The 21,655-nt window shown below is 40.3% G+C and overlaps 1 protein-coding gene across 2 annotated transcripts in view; it reads left to right on the top strand.

The window, feature by feature from the left end:
• The window catches only part of LOC130830077 (cyclin-Y-like protein 1), a 75,400-nt gene that overhangs the window by 6,664 nt on the left and 47,081 nt on the right, over positions 1–21,655 (top strand). The window contains exon 2 of one of the 2 annotated variants that reach the window (XM_057696986.1): positions 6,798–6,924. In XM_057696986.1, the coding sequence (XP_057552969.1) occupies positions 6,798–6,924 (127 nt within the window). The remainder of the gene's footprint in view (positions 1–6,797; positions 6,925–21,655) is intronic. The other variant, XM_057696988.1, reaches the window with a different exon arrangement.

Below are 21,655 nucleotides of genomic sequence, written 5' to 3'. Positions count from 1 at the left end.
AAAGGAGGCACGAATGTACAATGGAAAAAAGACAGCCTCTTCAATAAGTGGTGCTGGGAAAATTGGACAGCTACATGTAAAAGAATGAAATTAGTACACTTCCTAACACCATACACAAAAATAAACTCCAAATGGATTAAAGACCTACATGTAAGGCCAGACAGCATAAAACTCCTAGAGGAAAACATAGGCAGAACACTCCATGACATCCATCAAAGCAAGATCCTTTTTGACCCACCTCCTAGAATCAGGGAAATAAAATCAAGAATAAACAAATGGGACCTCATGAAACTTAGAAGCTTTTGCACAGCGAAAGAAACCATGAACAAGACTAGAAGGCAACCCTCAGAATGGGAAAAAATAGTTGCCTACGAAACAACGGACAAAGGATTGACACTCCAAAATATACAAGCAGCTCATGCAGCTTAATACCAAAAAAGCAAATAACCAATCCAGAAATGGGCAGGAGACCTAAATAGACATTTCTCCAAAGAAGACATACAGATGGCCAACAAACACATGAAAAGATGCTCAACATCACTAATCATCAGAGAAATGCAAGTCAAAGCCACAATGAGGTATCACCTCACACCAATCAGAATGGCCATCATCACAAAATCTGGAAACCACAAATGTTGGAGAGGGTGTGGAGAAAAGGGAACTCTCCTGCACTGTTGGTGGGACTGTAAGTTGGTACAGCCACTATGGAAAACAATTTGGAGGTTCCTTAAAAAACTACAAATAGAACTACCATATGATCCAGTAACCCCGCTACTGGGCATATACCCAAAGAAAACCATAATCCCCAAAGAAACATGTACCATAATGTTTATTGCAGCACTGTTTACAATAGCCAGGATATGGAAGCAACCTAAATGCCCATCAACAAATGAATGGATACAGAAGATGTGGCATATATATGCAATGGAATATTACTCAGCAATAAAAAAGGGATGAGATGGAGCTATATGTAATGAGGTGGATAGACCTAGAGTCTGTCATACAGAGTGAAGTAAGTCAGAAAGAGAAAGACAAATATTGTATGCTAACTCACATATACGGAATCTAAAAATGGTACTGATGAACTCAGTGACAAGACAAGAACAAGGACACAGATGCAGAGAATGGACTGGAGAACTCGAGGTTTGGGGGGGCGGGCGGTGAAGGGGAAGCTGAGACGAAGCGAGAGAGTAGCACAGACATACTACCAACTGTAAAATAGATAGTCAGTGGGAAGTTGTTGTATAACAAAGGGAGTCCAACTCGAGGATGGAAGATGCCTTAGAGGACTGGGACGGGGAGGGTGGGGGGGGGAGTCAAAGGAGGGAGGGAATACGGGGATATGTGTATAAAAACAGATGATTGAACTTGGTGTACCTCCCAAAAAATAATAAATTAAAAAAAAAATTCTGAAGTAGGAACTTTCTAGGTGGCGCAGTGGCTAAGAATCCAGCCGCCATTGCAGGGGACACGGGTTCCATCCCTGCTGCAGGATGATCCCACATGCCGCGGAGCAACTAAGCCCATGTGCCACAACTGTTGAGCCTGTGCTTTAGAGCCCATGAGCCGCAACTGTTGAGCCCATGTGCTGCAGCTAGTGGAGCCCACGTGCCGCAGCTAGTGAAGCCCACGTGCGTAGAGCTGACACACCGCAACAAATAGTAGCCCCTGCTCACCGCAACTAGACAAAGCCCATGTGCAGCAACAAAGACCCAACGCAGCCAATAAGTAAATACATAAATACATAAGTAAATTTTAAAAAAATTATGAAATAAATGTCAGTGCTCAGGGAGGTATTGGATTGCCCAAGATCTTGCAAGGCTCTAAACCCGCTTCAAAACAAGCCCATCCTAGCTTGTAAACCCACACCCTTCCTGGATGACCAGATAAAGGGTGCTTCTCATTCTCATGACATGCAAAGTGCTTAGGGACACAAATGTGTGAGGACAGAGCTTGGCCCAGGAACAGTGCTTCTATAATTTAATGGTAGAATTACTCCCCTTGTAGAAAGTTGCATGAACACAAGTTACTCATTGATTGAATCTCAACCATGCAAATGTGTTTCCAAAATCAGTCACTCTCAAGTTATTCCACATGTACTTGTAAATATTAACATAATGGCCTGTGTAACTGGGTTCACGGTTGTCCATCTGCTGAGACTAAAGGTGAGGAAGGTATAGCACAGTGTTCAGACTCTGCTGTCAGATGCCCTGGGTTTTATTTTATTTTTGTTTTATTTTTCCCATATGTTGCGTGAAACTGCCTTCTTGAAATCACCCCAGGAACTCTTTGTCAAATCCAGTAGTCTTTCCAGTTCTTACTGTTTTATTCCTTTCTGTAATTTGCCCAGTTCTAGCTGCTTTTGCTTTCTTTTTCCTCTCTTCCTGGTTATTTTCCTTCTCTTGCCTTCTTTACTCTGGACATTCCCTCCATGTACTTCTCAAACTTTTGCTATTTACTCCTTTTATCCTTAGCTTATTTTTGCTCAAGTCTCCAACATTGCAGGTAACTTTTGTACAGTTACTTATTCAGAACTGCAACAGACTCTTTTATTATACTCCAAATAGCTACCACAATTTTGAGTTGGGGGTTTGCCATAGCTTCAGCTTTCCTGTTCAAAACCAATGTAATGTTTGTTTCTCCTCTCCAATCAGAGAGACTCAGTTATATGACATTGTTACTCAAAAGGTTTCTCTTCATCTAGATGCCTCTTTCTTTCCATTCCCTGTGCCATCCCTTTCATCTCTTGCTGGAATTAATACAGTAACCACTTTACAGGTCTGCTTGTCTTCAGTCTCTTCTCACTCCACTCCCATAACATATGGCCACTTGATTAAACTTTCAAAAACATTGATTTTATTAAAGTATGCCTCCGTACACAAACATGCCCTCAGGGTAAACTGTGAACTCTTTAAGCGTGGCTTTCAAAATCCTTCTTTATCTAACTCTCCCCTCCCTCCTGATAGGCCCCCTCCTCCCACCATCTTTAGCTAATCACTGTTACATGCAAACATTCTGTGGCCATTTTATGCTTATTTTGCTTTCAGTATCTTTGTTTGGTTCTGCAGATGATTTCTTTGATAACTGCTCCATACACTACTGTATCACTGCCTGTCATCGAATAATTTTAAATTATACTTTCTCAAGATTAAGAAATAAATTGTGATGAAGCCATAAAATGGACTTCTATGAAGATAAATGGATTATTTAGTAATAGAGGAAAATGGTCATAGTTCATTGGTTTTTGTCATAAAATGTAAAAAATAATGTATATACACACACACAATTATTATACTACATAGAGTAATATATATAGCTGTAGTTTAGATACCTAAATATTTGTAGAGCTTTCCTTTTAATATTGGGATGATGAGTGACTAATTTCACTTTTTATGCTTTTCTGTAATTTCAGAGTTTCCAGCAAAAAATGCTAGTATACTCATATAATGATAAAAATGTGCTGGATTAATAAAAACATTAAAAGTGTACATGTTACATTTCTTTAGCTCTGTTGAAATATTTCTATCTTATGTTTTTTTTTTTTTTTTTTGGCACACGGGCTTAGTTGCTCCATGGCATGTGGGATCTTCCTGGAGTTAGGATCGAACCCGTGACCTCTGCATTGGCAGGCGGATTCTTAACCACTGCACCACCTAGGAAGCCCTGAAATATTTCTATCTTATATAAAATGTATTTTTGAAAGCATTTATAATTTCATCTTTATTACTCATTCTATTTATTTTAAATTCTCTTAATATACATGTTATTAATGAATCCTAGCCTTGTGGTCTCCATCCTGAGCTTTGGTCCTGGTGTTATAGTAAAAATGTGGCTTTGAGGTAGTTATTAGGTGGAATATGAGGGAAGGTCTTCTGCCCTCTGGTATAAACACTCTGGGCTATTATACTGACATTCTTGAGAAAGCACTCCTTACAATTTTTCTGCAGATGGTTTCCAGGTCTCTTAATACTAATCCTTGAATTGATCATCAAATGTCTAGTTACAAAAAGAAGGAATCAAAAGCTAATTTTTTCGTTCAGTGCTTACTTTGATACTCGTAATGAAAAAGCCTGTCGTTACATCTTCGTTAGATCTTTATAAATCTACATTTTGTTTAATATAAAGAGCAACTGGAAAAGTAGGCGTAAAGGGTTTGCACAGTTGAGTCATACAAGCACATTTTCATTATCCACATTGTCCCAGTATACATGATTTAGCTCAAAAGGAGTCAGCAAGGAGGAGAAAGACAAGATGCAGCCTCTGAATCAATGAACTAAAAGACAATTGTTGAATACATATTACTTATTCAGCTTAGGATATTTCCCCGCTACTGATTCTAAGAGGAACATTTTTCATGCTATTTAGTTTCTTTGAGAACACTGTTGAGTCCATTTACAGTCCTACGATAACATATAAAAGTGTCAGTCTCATCCCGAGTTATACTATTTTCCAAAGTACATTCTTGATAACTGCAAAATCTGTATTTCTATCCCCTCTTTCTCCTTCATGCTGAGAGCCATATTTTAAAGGACCCGGATGTACCAAAGCCACCTCAGATTTGATAAAATCCATTGATTGTCTTAGGGAGAAATGGGAGAGATCATGTTTGAGGATGAGGTTGAAGCTTTAAGTTTGGGGAAGCAGACAATTCTGACCTCATTTCATGGAGACAGAAAACAGAAAAAGGCATAAAATTTGGGGGGAAGGTAACAAGTTCAGTTTAGTTTTTTTGCCCTGGGTTTTAAAGCAATATACTAGTTGTGTAATGTTGGAAAGTCGTATACCCTCAGTAACACTCAGATACCTCATTTGTAAACTAGAGATAAAAGCTATCAAAAGGTTTGCTGTGAAGATTAAATGAAATAATGTGTATAACATGCTTGGCATAATGTCAGGTACGTGGTAAGCATTCAATAAATATCAACTATTATGAATAGTTCACTATTAACTTTATAAAAAGCATATAATCAGCATGAAAGGATCTCAGAGGATTCTGCTGCTCATCAGATAATTTATTCCCCTCTCCAGTTCCTGCCACAAGTTCTCCTACCTAGCCCATGGTTGAACTTTTCTTGTTGGATAACTCTGACTTTAAAAACTTTCTCACATTGAGCTAAACGATGCCTAAACCTGTAGCTTTTGCCATTTGAAAATACACAGAGCCCTTTCTTCATCACAGCACTTTGTGAATTTGAAAATATCTCTGATCATAGGCTTTTCCTTCAACTTCCTTGGAACTTTTCCTACCTCTCCCTGAAACTTTCATTTGATCTTTTTCCTTCCCTTCAGCACCACCATTTTGGAAAGATTGGTCTCTAGATGTGGTTTCAGCTTCCTCCAGTTTTATATTCCCTTCAGGGCTTCCTAGGTGGCGCAGCGGTTAAGAATCCGCCTACCCATGCAGAGGTCATGGGTTCGATCCCAGCTCCAGGAAGATCCCACATGCTGCGGAGCAAGTAAGCCCGTGTGCCAAAAAAAAAAAAGGCTTATATTCCCTTCAACACCTTGGATACGAAATCTGATCCGGTAATTTCCCAAACGAAAGCAGCACAGGGGGTCAGGCTGGGAGTCAAAACAAAATGAGAAAGAGAGAGAGATGATTAAAGGGGCTCTTTCGTTGAGCCCTTTGAGTGTTCTAATCATTGTACTAAGAGTTTCGCATGTGTTTTCTCATTTCACTCTTAATAGACCCAATGTGATGTATGTACGATTGCCTCTATCCTACTCTTGCGGAAGATGAGTCTCCTAGAGTTGGCGTTGTTCCACGTCTTGCAGCTTGGAAGGGGTGGTAGGACAGGGCAGGTTGTGTAAGTGAGCTGTTTGCCTCCAAGGTCTCTGCACTTCCACACCAGGCGTATACATACAAATAAAGTTGAATGTGTATGGGGAGGTAGGGATACACCAGCTCATCAGTTAATATTATTGGGCGCATATCATGTAAAAGACATACTTGTAAAATGAAAAGAAATACAAGACATAGCACTTTCTCTCATATAAGGAAGGTCACAGTCCAGCAAATAGCCAAACACAACTCACAAAAGTAATAATTCAAAAGAGACTGAAGGATATCAGTATAAGCATATCCTATGAATTCACTCTCATTAATTTGTTTCTTATGTTTTAAAAATTGTTTATAAAAGTTTTTTTGAAGATTATATATATACATATTACATATGTACGCATATATAATGACACAAAGGTAGAGATATGTAGGTCTGGGTATAGATAATAATAAACAGACAGAGATACAAAGATACAAATGCAGATAACAGAATACAGAGAAATGTGGATACATCATTGATGTTAAGATACAGGTATAGCCTGAGATTAAAAACAGAAAAAAAGAAATTAAAATAAAACTATGGACCAGAAGGGTATACATCAATTTCAAAATAGTGGTCATTTAGGGGAAGAAATGAGAGCCTAGGACTAGGGTAGGGATAGAAAGAGAGGGAAGGGGTTGGGAAAGAGGAGAGAGGAAATATATCTGTAATGGTCATTTATTTTATGTACATCAAATACCTGAATAAAAATATAAATACAAAACTAAGAGTGGGAGCCTCAAGGGGCAGCCTCAAGTCTTCCTTTTTGAATTATTTAGGCTTTGGATGAAAATCATGTAAATAACATGGTACTGTCAAGCTTTATATATTGTTGTATATTTTAAAGACTAGATTCTCCTAAAGAGAGCCTCTTCATGCTTTTAGGAAGGATCACACCATGAATATGGTTTCTGACATACAGAAGGACATCCCTGTATCTCTCCCCACCCCTGACTGCCATGCTTCTGTTTGCAGGCAGTGGGCTGCGACCGGCACCTGGGGAGCAATGCCAAGGAAGACAGCTGTGGTGTCTGTGCTGGTGATGGCGCCACCTGCAGGCTGGGGCGGGGACACTCACAGTCACAGGCTTCTCCTGAAAACAGTAGGTTTTAAACCCGATTCGTCACCCTAAAACAATGTGCTGTAAACTGGCCGATACTAGAATAACATTTTCCTACTGCTAAGCTTTTTAGTTGGAAAGAACGTTTGACCCGTGTTCTAACAGACAAATGTCTTCCCCAAAGTGTAGTATGTCAAAGTTTTACTCCCATTACCTCTTCTAAGACTACCTGCTTTTTGAACATTTGCCAGTACAGAGTGCGACTGTTTATTTTTATTTGCTTATTTTTTAAGGTAAACTATGAGTCTTGTCTTCCTTCCTTCCTTCCTTCCTTTCTTTCTTTCTTTCTTTCTTTTCCCCCTTTTTGATTGCTAACAAGGTAGAAAATATCGTCATGCATTTATTGTCCGTTGATACTTCTTCATCTTTCAATTAGCTGTTGAAGTCATTTACTCATTTTCCTGTTTGAATGATCTTTTCCTCACTTGTATGATGAATATATTCTATTTGTTTGTCTGCTGTACGTATTTGCAATGTTCTTCCCATTTGGTCATTTGACTTTCAATATTGTTTGCACTTGTGGAATCAGTAGTTTCTAAGTTTTACATATTCAGAATTTTCCATCTTTTAAGTTCAATAATATCTGCTCAAATTTTTTTTTAAAGTTGCAGGGGTCAGTCACCTTTTTCTGTAAAGGGCCAGATAGTAAATATTTTAGGGCTTTTCAGCCCACATGGTTTCTGCCTCAACTGCTCAACACTGTGCTGTTGCAGGGCAAAAGCAGCCACAGACAACCTGTGAACCAGTGGGCAGAGCTGTGTTCCAATACAACTTGATTTACAAAAACTAGCCTGCAGGCTGAATTTGACTCTCAGGTTGTAGTTTGCTGACCCTTGCCTTAAAGGGAAAAAAGTACACATGTGCGCCTTCTGCCAGTGCTTTTTTTTATGTGTTCCTGCTCTGAAATCTTTCATTCCTTTGAATTTACTTGGGTGGAGTTTATGAAATAGGGATTTTACTTATTCTCCCCAAATGGGGAGAACTTTACAGGAGCGGTGGAGGGTGGGGAGGATTTTCCAGGCAGAGGAAACACAAAGTTTATGGCATGACTCTAGAGGGAAGCCTGGACTTCCTTGAGGAACTACTAGGATTGCACATTGGATAGGATGGGAGGTAAGACAGAGTGGCATTCAGAAGGCCAAAGTAAAGGCCTTCATGTTGTGCTTCCCATTTCAGGTGAAGTGGAGTCACTAAAGCAGTTTAGGCAGTGGAGTGACATGGTTAGATTTGTATTTTAATGAAATAATTCTGGCGGCATGTGGAGGTGAGCCTGGAAGCAAGGAGTCCAAATAGGATGCTATTTTTAAATACTCCAGGGTGTTTGAAATAATGAGGCCTTCGTCTGGGGTAGTGTGGTGAGAGAGGTAGAGGAAGGAAGAGATAGGAGAGAGATTTAGGAGAGAGAGTCAGCAGAGTTTGATAATTCTTAGAATGAAGAGTGTAAGAGAGAAAAGGAAGCTAGAATGATGCAGATTATCCAGCTTGAGCAGCTGGGTGGATTTCTTTGTTGTTCATCTGAGTAAGGAGTGCATGGAGAGGAGAGGCATGTCAAAGATAAGGGTTCCCCTCCTTGGGTTTTTCTTCTTTCCAGAAATGTGGCCCCATGCGTATTCAGTGCCTTGGTCCCTTTCTGATACCTTCAAACGGATGTTGAATGATATTTTGTTTGGGGTTGAAGGGCTGATCTGCAAGGTGACAGTCCATTGTTGCTAGTGGCAAAATACCCGTATGTTGGTGGGTCTTCGGTTACAAATTAGCTGAGTTCATCCAAAGAGAGTATATAGAATATATCAGGAAGCCAGGGGGATTTAGCCAGGGACAAAGTGTAAGGGATTCAAGTGAAAAGATAATGGGTAGAGTAGGTAAACTCAGAATTTAGTGAAAGCAGTATGGACGCTGTAGGAAGAAGTAATACCAAAAAGGGAGGTGATAGTTGGCCATGTTAAATGCTGTTTTGAGGTCAACTTGAATTAAGGTCCCAAAATTTCTCTTTGGCAATGTGAGGCCAAATTTGTGACCTTAGCAAGTGCGGTTTCAGTGAATTTCTGGCTGAAACCAAAGGCTGATTGCAATGGGTTTAGGAGTGAACAGAAGCTGAGAGAATGTATCAAGGGAAGGATTTTCCGAGCACTAAAGGAGGGGAACACACCTACACCATGTCAAGAACTGGATAACTGCGGGCACCGGTGGAGCACATGGTGAGAAATTAACTGTTCCAATACAATTTTTTTTTTAACTCTGTTCATCGGGAGGTAGAGTCAGCTGCTTAAGAGAGTGAGGGCTCTCAAACAAATTGACAGATATAGAAAACACACTTGCGGTTACCAAAAGGGAGAGGGAGTGGGGGAGGGACAAATTAGGGGAGTGGTGTTAACAGAAACTACTACATGTGAACTAGATAAGCCACAAGGATATACCGTATAGCACAGGGAGTTATACCCCATATGTTGCAATAACCTGTAATGGGATATAATCTGCAAAAATGCTGAATCATGCTGCTCTACATCTGAAATGAACACAATACTGTAAATTGACTACACTTCAATGAAAAAAAAAAAAAGAGTGAGGCCTATCAGGGACTCGAGAGTGTTCCCATCGAGGAAAGGAGGATAAGAAGCTCATCAAAGAAAGTAAGGAGGGGCTTCCATGGCTGTCCAGGGGTTAGGACTCTGTGCTTTCACTGCTGGGGCCTGGGTTCGATCCCTGGTCGGGGAGCTTGGATCCCACAAGGCACACAGCATGGCCAAAAATAAACCCCCCAAAATCCTAAAGAGGTAGAGGAGTAGCTGCAAGGAGGCCTAGGTGAGACTGGAAACCATGAGTTCATGGAGCTTCCATGGGCTTCCTGAAGGACCTGGCTTTGAGTGGTGGGGTACCGGGGAGGGATACATTCTATGGCAAACCACAGAAAACCCAACTTATAGATACAGGAGTTTCCATGTCTCTTCTAACAAGAAGTCTGGAGTAGGCAGTCAAGCTTGGGGAAACTGTTTTACTAAGTTTTTGAGGCACCAGGCTCCTGTCTCTCCTTCATCAGCTTAGAGTATGGCTTTCATCTGGGGTTGCTAAGTCACTATGAAATATTCACACCACACAGCCGCACATCAGACGGTGAGGAAGACGGTAGCGCAAAAGGCATTCTTTTAATACTGTGCCCTTTAGTCGGGAAGGGATGTCCGCCCTGGAGAATTTTGCCTCGTTCACCGGAACTGTGGCATGTGACACACTGGCTTCTAAGGAGCTGGGAAACCAAGTATATTACATTCCATCCATTCTGTTATGGCTAATATTGATCTAATGCTTTATATTGCTCATTCCCAGCGTTCTCTTGAGGCATATCATTTAATTCCACCAGCCCCTTACACTGTAGTTCTGATACTGTGCAACCCATTTTACAGATGAGGAAACTACGGAACAGAGACGTTAAGGAATATGGCTAAGAAATGGGGGTCTGAGAGCATTTCTTCAAAAACCTCATTAGCATTCCTACATCCTCTTTCCCCTGTAAGTCCTTTTTAATTATAGCAAAGTCTTTATTCAGACACCACCCCAGAGAAAGTTTTTAAAAAGTGGTTCCCTAGCAGAGATGAGCTCTAACTAAAGGTCTCATGAAATTGTGCAGGAAGCCTAGGGTATCTAGTGGTGGCTTAACACAGAGCTATTGTCCTTGGGGAGGTCATCCTTCCCAGAGCTTTGAATATACAAAGTATGCTGGTTAAATGTGCATATACTTTCCTTTTGGGGGAATCATTTTGAGATGAACTGCAAATCAGCGAATGTCTTCTTTTTTCTCACTTTTTGGGTCAAATTATGATTTTAATTGCTTTATATAATTCATTATATGAACTTTAATTGTCTATCTGATTGTGGTCATGTAAAGTTTTTTCCTAAGGATTATCATTTCTATTAAAACTTTGATACACCTACTGATGTCTAGTTAGGAAAAATTAAAGAAAATAAAAGGCGTGGTAAGTTAAAAAAAAAAAGAAAAAGAAATTGGGCTCTGGGGCCATAACTGCTTGGGTTGAAATTCTGAGTCTGTTGTTTACTAGCTGTGTAAACAGAGCAAGTTTTTGAACTTTGCTGTGCATCTTGACTTTCTCATTTTGAGCTGGGAATAGCACTTGTACCACCTTTGTAGAGTTGTCAGGATTAAATGTCAGTCACGCCAAGCATTGCAAATAGTGCCTGGCACCTAGAGAGAGCGCAGCAAATGCTAGCAAAAGTTTTATTAGAAATATTGCTCATATGCGTACCAGAGCATATCACACCTCTAACATAACGTTAAATGTAAACAGATTTTGAAATCAACACTTGGTCCACCCAGACATTGTTTTTAAAAGAGCTACTGATGGGTGTGCAGGAAAACCTTGTTTGAAGGTGTCAAAACACAGTGAATTGTAGGAGAAACCAAAGATCGAGGAATCAGATCTAGAGGAAGACAGTGAAGAGCCAAGCAGTGCTGTGAAGGGTTCACTGGGACGGCTTTGGTATGAGAGGACTGATGGGAGGAATCGTCAGCAGCTCAGGCCTTGGGGAGGTGCCTACAGTTAGCGTTGGCTCTAAAAAAGTGTGGAAATCTCATCAGAAAAGATGTCATCTTGTCAGGGTCTGAGAGAGATTAGAAATTGAGAAAATCCTAATTGAACCAGAGTAGAAACGGAGTGAAAGTGGGTCAAGAAACCAGCCTTTTTTGGAGAAGTGTGCAGAGGAGGCCCTGGGATGGGAGGGGGTGAGATGGGGGTACCTGCTTGCACTTCATCGGTCCTCCCTCTTGGTAAGGTACTCCATATCCTCTCTCTTGAGCGCGCGTTAATTTTCAGCTTCGGGATTATACATCCTTTCAAGAATCTATTGCTAATGATGCATTTTCGCTGCAGGAAAACGCATGTGCCCAAATTTGCCATTCTGATTGTTTTGAAGGGGTCTCAGACCCCTGATGCCAGTTCAGGACAATCCAGGTGAAGGGCCCCTCATCTCGAATATTTTTGATGAAATTCTGCAAAGGAAGGGCAACTGGAGCTCACAGACAGATCCTTGAATGCAGTGAGGAGAGCTAGGCGGTGAGACCTGGGAGCATCCCGCCAGCCGCTGGCAAGTCCTCAGGCCCTACATGCCTGTGCTGGGGGTGAGGCTAAAGTTAGCACAGATGCCTGCCTGCGTGAAAACTCAGTGCTGCTCATCCTTGCTTTTCCTTACGGCCCCTTCATGTCTGTTTCTGCTCTGAATCTGGACAGCTGAAGCTGTTTTTGGCTGGGGTTTTCCACGGGCTATATGGAAGCCCTTCCCTATAATCGTGCTTTGTGGGAACAGAATGTGGGAAACGAAGCCTCTTCAATCCTGACGTGTGCCTCACTGGGCCTGCGGAGTCCACCAGGCTCCTCCGTCCTCACCTCGTGGAGCAATCATTCCCATCTTCCCCAGGACTCAGGCTGAAGGAGGCCATGGCCAGGAGATACTATTGGCACAGCCCTGCTCTGGAGAAAGTGCACAAGGTTGTTCCGGGCCCTCGTTTCCATCCTGCAGGGAGGCAGATTCAAGGTGTCAGAGCCTGGAGCCAAAAGCTTCGCAATGAGAAATATCAGAAATGAATCCACATACAGCACGCACATTTCCTGTTCAGAGGAAGAAGGAGAGAGACTGAACTCACAACTGGCATCAGTAGCTTTGGCTGTTGGAACAGGGAACTGGAGGCCACTCAGTTTCTAAAGAGAGAAGACTCTAAAAACAGCAACAGGGAAGCAAAGACCCTGATTTGGAGCATCTCGATTTTGGTACTTAGGGACTCACTTGTATTTCCAGACGTGCCCGTTATTTTGGTCTTGTCCACACAAGGGCTCGTACCTGTGAGACAAATAAATAAATAAGCTCAGCTTGTCTGGTCTGAGCTGTTTGTAGAGTTGACTTTTGAACAACATGGGTTTGAACTGCATGGTTTTAGATTTTCTTCATTAGTAATTACTACATGACTAAACCATCTGTGGTGGGTCGGACCCACCCACTCAGAACCTCAGATATGGAAGAACTGTGTATAAAGGGGGCCAACTGTAAGTTATACTCGAATTTTTTGGGGGCAGGGGGGCGCCGAGCCATGTGGCATGTGGGATCTTAGTTCCCCAACCAGGGATCGGACCTGTGCCCCCTGCATTGAGAGCACAGAGTCTTAACCACTGGACCACCAGGGAACTCCCTGTATTCGGATTTTTGCCTGGAGGTGGTTGTTGTTCCTAACCCCCTTGTTCAAGGGTCAACTGTACATTTTTCACTGGTGGAAATAAGCCTGTTGATAACAGTGATGCCTGAGGCTGAGCAGGAACCCCAGCATATCACACTTAACTTTGGGCATTGTGGAGATAACCACACCTTCTCACAAAGCATCCCTGGGTCCTCCTGACAAAGACAGCATCCTGGGCGAGGCGACTGTGGGGCTGCCTCCCAGGCGGGTTCTCACAGCACTTTCTCTTTGTACGCGCCTCACTGCTCCTTTCCAAAAATAATCTGTACATTTCACTTATTCCATGACAGAGAAGACTGTATTGGCTACAGCGGGCTTACTGACATGCTAAATAGATAGGGCTCCCTTCCTCCTGCCTTCTTACCTCATTTCTTTCTGCCTCCCTGTTTGTCTTTCTAGGGCAAGATTCTGATTGATAAACTCTTATGCCAGAACTGTGTGTGGCAAAAGAATATTGAAACCAAAGACCCTATTCATTTGATTTATTTCTTTTTTTTTCTTATTTTATTTGATTTATTTCTTTATTTTAAATTTCTTGGCTGTGCTGCATGGCTCGCGGAATCTTAGTTCCCTGACCAGGGACTGAAGCTGCATCCCCTGCAGTGGAAGCACAGAGTGGTAACCACTGGAGCACCAGGGAAGTCCCAGACCCTGTTCATTTTAATGGGATATTTCCCCCATTTAATTCACAAGAGGGAGCATGGCGTGGAAGAAGATCCCAAGACGGAAAATCTAGAGCCCTGGGCTTTCGCCCGTGCCTTCCTCTTTCACGTGTTTTTGTGTGTCTTCTTTGTCGTCTGCATGAAGAAAAACGAGGAGAATGACATGCAGGTTCTGTTGAGAAGGAATGTTATGGAGCCTGTTTTTCACAGAGTAACCAGATTGAGCAGGAACTCCCCAGCGTAATACCTCTTTGTGAATTGCCTTTATTTTTACACTTCTAATAAAATCCATATCCCTTCCCATGACTTTCAAAGTCTTGTGTATCTGGCTCTTATGTTATGTCATGTGTGCCATTTTTGCCCCTCATTCACTAGTCTCCAGTCATACTGTTTCTGGAAGAGTTTAGACTGCTGAGTGCCCTCTTCCTCCATGGCTTCTGCACCAACCAATCCCTGAGCCTGGAGCTCGCTTCTCCCAGCTCTGAGCTGGGTCGCCTCTTTCTCAACCTTGAGGTCAAGTGTCAGCTCCTCAGAGAGGTTCTCATTGACCAATCTACCTGATGTCAGCCCTTCTCTTTTCTCTTTTCTTCTTAGCCTTTATTGCAAGAAGTAATTATCTCATTTACAGTTGACTCTTAAATAACATGGGTTTGAACTGCACAGGTCCACTTCCACATGGATTGTTTTCAAGAGTAAATACTATGGCACTGCATGATCCTCAGTTAGGTGAATCCCCGGGTGCAGAAGCTCGGATACAGAGGAACCACGCATAAGAGAGCTGACTATGTGTATATTTTTTTCTTTTGGTTGTGCTCGGTTTTAGATGAGGCAGATGGGCTCTTTAGTTGTGGCTAGCTAGCATCTAGTTCCCAACCAGGGATCGAACCCAGGCCCCCTGCATTGGGAGCATGGAGTCTGGTTTTTTTTCTTTCTTTTTCTTTTTCTTCAAGAACTTTTGTTGAGATACAATTGACATACAATACACTACATATATTTAAAGCATACAGTGTGATTTTTTTTTCTTATTAGTAATGTATCAATGGCAATCCCAATCTCCCAATTCATCCCACCCCAAACCTCCCACTTTCCCCACTTGGTGTTCATATGTTTCTTCTCTCCATCTGGGTCTCTGTTTCCGCCTTGCAAACCAGTTGATTTGTACCATTTTTCTATATTCCGCATATATGTGTTAATTTACGATATTTATTTTTTCTCTTTCTGACTCACTTCACTCTGTATGACAGTCTCTAGGTCCATCCGTGACTCTACAATGACCCAGGTTCATTGCTTTTTACAGCTGAGTAGTATTTCATTGTATGTATGTACCACATCTTCTTTATCCATTCATCTGTTGATGAACATTTAGGTTGCTTCCATGTCCTGGCTTTGTAAACAGTGCTGCAGTGCACATTGGGATGCATGTGTCTTTTTGCATGTTGGTGTTCTCTGGGTATATGCCCAGGAGAGGGATTGCTGGGTCATATGGTAACTCTGTTTTTAGTTTTTCAAGGAACCTCCATCCTGTTCTCCATAGTGGCTGTATCAATTTACATTCCCAACCACAATGCAACAGCATTCCCTTTTCTCCACACCCTTGGCAACATTTATTGTTTGTAGATTTTCTGATGATGCCCATTCTCACCAGTGTGAGGTGATACCTCATTGTCGTTTTGATTTGCATTTCTCTAAGAATTAGTGATGTTGAGCAGCTTTTCATGTGCCTCTTGGCCATCTGTATATCTTCTTTGGAGAAATGCCTCTTTAGGTCTTCTGCCCATTTTTGGATTGGGTTGTTTGCTTTTTGGATATTGAGCTGGATGAACTGTTTCTATATTTTGGAGATTAGTCCTTTGTCTGTTGATTCATTTGCAAGTATTTTCTCCCATTCTGAGGACTGTTGTTTGGCCTTGCTTATAGTTTCCTTTGCTGTGCAAAAGCTTTGAAGTTTCATTAGGTCCCACATATTTCTTTTTGTTTGTATTTCCATTACACTAGGAGGTGAGTCAAAAAAGATCTTGCTGTGAATCATGTCAAAGAGTGTTCTTCCTATGTTTTCCTCTAGGAGTTTTATAGTGTCTGGCCTTACATTTAAGTCTTTAATCCATTTTGAGTTTATTTTTGTGTATGGTGTTAGGGAGTGGTCTAATTTCATTCTCTTACATGTAGCTGTCCAGTTTTCCCAGCACAACTTACTGAAGAGGCTGCCTTTTCTCCACTGTATATCCTTGCTCCTTTGTCATAAATTAGTTGACCATAGTTGATCTCTGGGCATTCTATCCTGTTCCATTGATCTATATTTCTGTTGTTTTGCCAGTACCATATTGTCTTGATTCCTGTAGCTTTGTAGTATCGTCTGAAGTCAGGAAGCTTGATTCCACCAGCTGCATTTTTTCCCCTCAAGATTGCTTTGGCTATTCGGGGGCTTTTGTGTCTCCATATAAATTTTAGGATTTTTTGTGCTAGTTCTGTGAAAAATGCATTGGTAACTTGATAGGGATTGCATTGAATCTGTAGATTGCTTTGGGTAGTATAGTCATTTTCACAATGTTGATTTTTCCAATCCAGGAACATGGTATCTCTCTCCATTTGGTTGTGTCGTCTTTGATTTCTTTCATGAGTGTCTTACGGTTTTCTGAGTCCAGGTCTCTAACCTCCTTAGTTAGGTTTACTCCTAGGCATTTTATTCTTTTTGTTGCAGTGGTGAATGGCATTGTTTCCTTAATTTTTCTTTCTGATCTTTCATTGTTAGTGTATAGAAATGCAAGAGATTTCTATGTGTTAATTTTGTATCATGCAACGTTACCAAATTCATTGATTACCTCAGGTAGTTTTCTGGCGGCATCTTTAGGATTTTCTATGTATAGTGTCATGTCATCTGTGAACAGTGACAGTGTTACTTCTTCTTTTCCAATTTGGATTCCTTTTATTTCTTTTTCTTCTCTGACTGCTGTGGCAAAGACTCCCAAAACTATGTTGAGTAGTAGTGGCGAGAGTGGACATCCTTGTCTTGTTGCTGATCTTAGGGAGAATGTTTTCTGTTTTTCACCTTTGAGAATGACGTTTGCTGTGGGTTTGTCATATATGGCCCTTATTATGTTGAGGTAGGTTCCCTCTATGCCCACCTTCTGGAGAGTTTTTAACATCAATGGGTGTTGAATTTTGTCAAAAGCGTTTTCTGCATCTATTGAGATGATCATGTGGTTTTTATCCTTTAATTTGTGAATATGGTGTATCACATTGATTTGTGTATATTGAAGAATCCTTGCATTGCAGGGATAAACCCCACTTGATCATGGTGGATGATCCTTTTTAGTATGGTTTTGGGTTCTGTTGACTAGTATTTTGTTGAGGATTTTTGCATCTAAATTCATCAGTGATATTGGTCTGTAGTTTTCTCTTTTTGTAGTATCTTTGTCTGGTTTTGGTATCAGGGTGATGGTGGCCTCATCGAATGAGTTTGGGAGTGTTCCTTCCTCTGCAATTTTTTGGAAGAGTTTGAGAAGGATGGGTGTTAACTCTTCTCTAAATGTTTGAGAAAATTCAACTATGAATCCATTTGGTCCTGGACTTTTGTTTCTTGGAAGGTTTTTAATCACAGTTTCAATTTCATTCCTTGTGAGTGGTCTGTTCATATTTGCTATGTCTTCCTGATTCAGTCTTGGAGGGTTATACCTTTCTAAGAATCTGTCCATTTCACCCAGGTTGTCCATTCTGTTGGTATATAGTTGCTTGTAGTAGTCTCTTATGGTGCTTTTTATTTCTGCAGTGTCTCTGTAACTTCTGTTTCATTGCTGATTTTATTGATTTGAGTCCTCTCTTTTTCTTGATGAGTCTTGCTAGAGGTTTATCAATTTTATTTATCTTCTCAAAGAAGCAGCTTTTCATTTTATTGATTTTTGCTATTGCTTTCTTTGTTCCTATTTCATTTATTTCTGCTCTGATCTTTATGATTTCTCTCCGTCTACTCACTTTGGGTTTTGTTTGCTCTTCTTTCTCTAGTTTCTTTAGGCGTAAGGTTAGATTGTTTATTTGGGAGTTTTCTTGCTTCTTGAGGTAGGATTGTATTGCTCTAAAGTTCCATCTTAGAACTGTTTTTGCTGCATCCCCTAGGTTTTGGATCATTGTGTTTTCATTGTCATTTGTCTCTAGGTATTTTTTGATTTCCTCTTTGATTTCTTCAGTAATCTCTTGGTAATTTAGTGGCATAGTGTTTAGCCTCCATGTGTTTGTGTTTTTTACAGTTTCTTTCCTGTAATTGATTTCTAATCTCCTAGTATTGTGGTCAGAAAAGACGCTTGATACTCTTTCAATTTCTTTCAATTTACCAAGGGTTGATTTGTGACCCAAAATGTGATCTATCCTGGAGACTGTTTCATGTGCACTTGAGAAGAAACTGTAACCTGCTGTTTTTGGATGTCATGTCCTATAGATATCTGTTAAGTCTAGCTGGTTTATTGTGTCATTTAATGCTTGTGTTTCCTTATTAATTTTCTGTGTGGATGATCTCTCCATTGGTGTAAATGCGGTGTTAAAGTCCCCCACTATTATTGTGTTTACTGTCGATTTCCTCTTTCATAGTTGTTAACATTTGCCTTATGTATTGATGTGCTCCTCTATTGGGTGCATATATATTTATAATTGTTATCTCTTCTTATTGGATTGATTCCTTGATCGTTATGTAATGTCCTCTCTTGTCTCTTGTAACATTTGTTATTTGAAAGTCTATATTATCTGATATGAGTATCACTACTCCAGCTTTCTTTTGATTTCCATTTGCATGGAATATGTTTTTCCATCCCCTCACTTTCAGTCTGAATGTGTCGCTAGGTCTGAAGTGGGTCTCTTGTAGACAGGATATATATGAGTCTTGTTATTGTATCCATTCAGCCAGTCTGTGTCTTTTGGTTGGTGCATTTAGTCCATTTATGTTCATTGATCTTCCTTTCTGTTTTTGTGCCAGTACCATACTGCCTTGATCACTTTGGCCTTGTAGTATAGTTTGAAGTCAGGAAGCCTGAAATTCCACCAACTCCGTTATTCCTTCTCAAGATTGCTTTGGCTATTCGGGGTCTTTTGTGTTTCCATACAAATCGTAAGATTTCTTGCTCTAGTTCTGTGAAAAATGCCGTTGGTAATTTGATCGGGATTGCATTGAATCTGTAAATTGCTTTGGGTAGTACAGTCATTTTCACTATGTTGATTCTTCCAATCCAAGAACATGGTATATCCCTCCATCTGTTTGTGTCGTCTTTGATTTCTTTCATCAGTGTCTCAAAGTTTTCTGCATACAGATCTTTTGCCTCCTTGGGCAGGTTTATTCCTAGGTATTTCATTCCTTTTGTTGCAATGGTAAATGGGAGAGTTTCCTTAATTTCTCTTTCTGCTCTTCCGTTGTTAGTGTATAGGAATGCAAGAGATTTCTGTGCATTAATTTTGTATCCTGCTACTTTACTAAATTCATCAATTAGTGCTAGCAGTTTTCTGCTGGAACCTTTAGGGTTTTCTATGTATAATATCATGTCATTGGCAAAGAGTGACAGTTTTACTTCTTTTCCAATTTGGATTCCTTTTCTTTCTTTTTCTTCTCTGATTGCTGTGGCTAAAATGTCCAAACCTATGTTGAATAATAATGGTGAGAGTGAACACCCTTGTCTTGTTCCTGTTCTTAGAGGGAATTCTTTCAGTTTTTCACCATGTAGAATGATGGCTTTTGGTTTCTCATATATGGCTTTTATTATGTTGAGGTAATTTCCTTCTATGCCCATTGTCTGGGGAGCTTTTATCATAAATGGATGTTGAATTTTGTCAGAAGCTTTTTCTGCATCTATTGAGATGATCATATGGTTTTGATCCTTCAATTTGTTGATATGATGTATCACGGTGATTGACTTGCATATATTGAAGAATCCTCGCATCCCAGGGATAAACCCCACTTGGTCATGGTGTATGATCTTTTTAATGTGCTGTTGGATTCTGTTAGCTAGTATTTTGTTGAGGATTTTTGCATCTATATTCATCAGTGATACTGGCCTGTAATTTTCTTTTTTTGTGACATCTTTGCCTGGTTTTGGTATCAGGGTGATGGTGGCCTCGTAGAATGAGTTTGGGGGTGTTCCTCCTTCTGCTCTATTTTGGAAGAGTTTGAGAAGGATAGGCGTTAGCTCTTCTCTAAATGTTTGATAGAATTTGCCTGTGAAGCCATCTGGCCCTGGGCTTTTGTGTGTTGGGAGATTTTTAATCACTGCCTCAATTTCCGTACTTGTGATTGGTCTGTTCATGGTTTCTGTTTCTTCCTGGTTCAGTCTTGGAAGATCGTATTTTTCTAAGAATGTATCCATTTCTTCCAGGTTATCCACTTTATTGGCATATAGTTGTTTGAAGTAGTCTCTCATGATCTTTTGTATTTCTGTGGTGTCTGTTGTTACTTCTCCTTTTTTATTTCTAATTCTGTTGATTTGCATCTTCTGCCTTTTTTCTTGATGAGTCTGGCCAAAGGTTTATCAATTTTGTTTATCTTCTCACAGAACCAGCTTTTAGTTTCAGTAATTTTTGCTATTGCTTCCTTCCTTTCGTTTTCATTTGTTTCTGCCCTGATCTTTATGATTTCTTTCCTTCTGCTCACCTTGGGGTTTCTTTGTTCTTCTTTTTCTAATTGTTTTAGGTATAAGGTTAGGTTGTTTATTTGATATTTTTCTTGTTTCTTGAGGGAGGACTGTATCGCTATAAACTTCCCTCTTAGCACAGCTTTTGCTGCATCCCATAGGTTTTGGGTTGTTGTCTTTTCATTGTCGTTTGTTTCTAGATACTTTTTGATTTCCTCTTTGATTTCTTTAATGACTTCTTGGTTGTTTAATAGTGTATTGTTTAGCCTCCATGTGTTTGTATTTTTTGCACTGTTTTTCCTGTAATTGATATCTAGTCTCATGGCATTGTGGTCTGAGAAGATGCTTGATGTGATTTCAATTTTATTGAATTTACCGAGGCTTGATTTGTGACCCAAGATGTGATCTATCCTGGAAAATGTTCCATGTGCACTTGAGAAGAAAGTGTATTCTGTCGTTTTTGGATGGAAGGTCCTTTAAATATCAATTAAGTCGAGATGGTCTAATGTGTCATTTAAAGCTTGTGTGTCTTTATTGATTTTCTGTTTGTATGATCTGTCCATTGGTGTAAGTGGGGTGTTCAAGTCTCCCACTATTATTGTGTTACTGTCGATGTCCCCTTTTATGGCCGTTAGCATTTGCCTTATGTATTGAGGTGCTCCTATGTTGGGGGCATAGATATTTACCATTGTGATATGTTCTTCTTGGATGGATCCCTTGATCATTATGTAGTGTCCTTCCTTGTCTCTTTTAGTAGTTTTTATTTTAAAGTCTAATTTGTCTGATATGAGTATTGCTACTCCAGCTTTCTTTTGACTTCCATTTGCATGGAATATCTTTTTCCATCCCTTTACTTTGAGTCTGTATGTATCCCTTGGTCTGAAATGGGTTTCTTGTAGGCAGCATATAGAAGGGTCTTGTTTTTGTATCCATCCAGCCAGTCTGTGTCTTTTGGTTGGAGCATTGAATCCATTTACATTTAAGGTGATTATTGACATGTGTGTTCCTGTTACCATTTTGTTAATTGTTTTAGGTTTGTATTTGTAGGTGTTTTCCTTTTCTTGTGTTTCCTACTTAGAGAAGTTCCTTTAGCACTTGTTGTAAGGCTGGTTTGGTGGTGCTGAATTCTCTTAACTTTTGCTTGTCTGGAAAGCTTTTGATTTCTCCATCGAATGTGAATGAGATTCATGCTGGGTAGAGTATTCTTGGCTGTA

This window comes from Hippopotamus amphibius, chromosome 10 (genome assembly GCF_030028045.1).
Source record: "Hippopotamus amphibius kiboko isolate mHipAmp2 chromosome 10, mHipAmp2.hap2, whole genome shotgun sequence".
In the NCBI taxonomy this organism is placed as follows: Eukaryota; Metazoa; Chordata; class Mammalia; order Artiodactyla; family Hippopotamidae; genus Hippopotamus; species Hippopotamus amphibius.
Note: the sequence above shows the minus strand (reverse complement) of the source record. Positions and strands in the feature narration are given on the sequence as shown.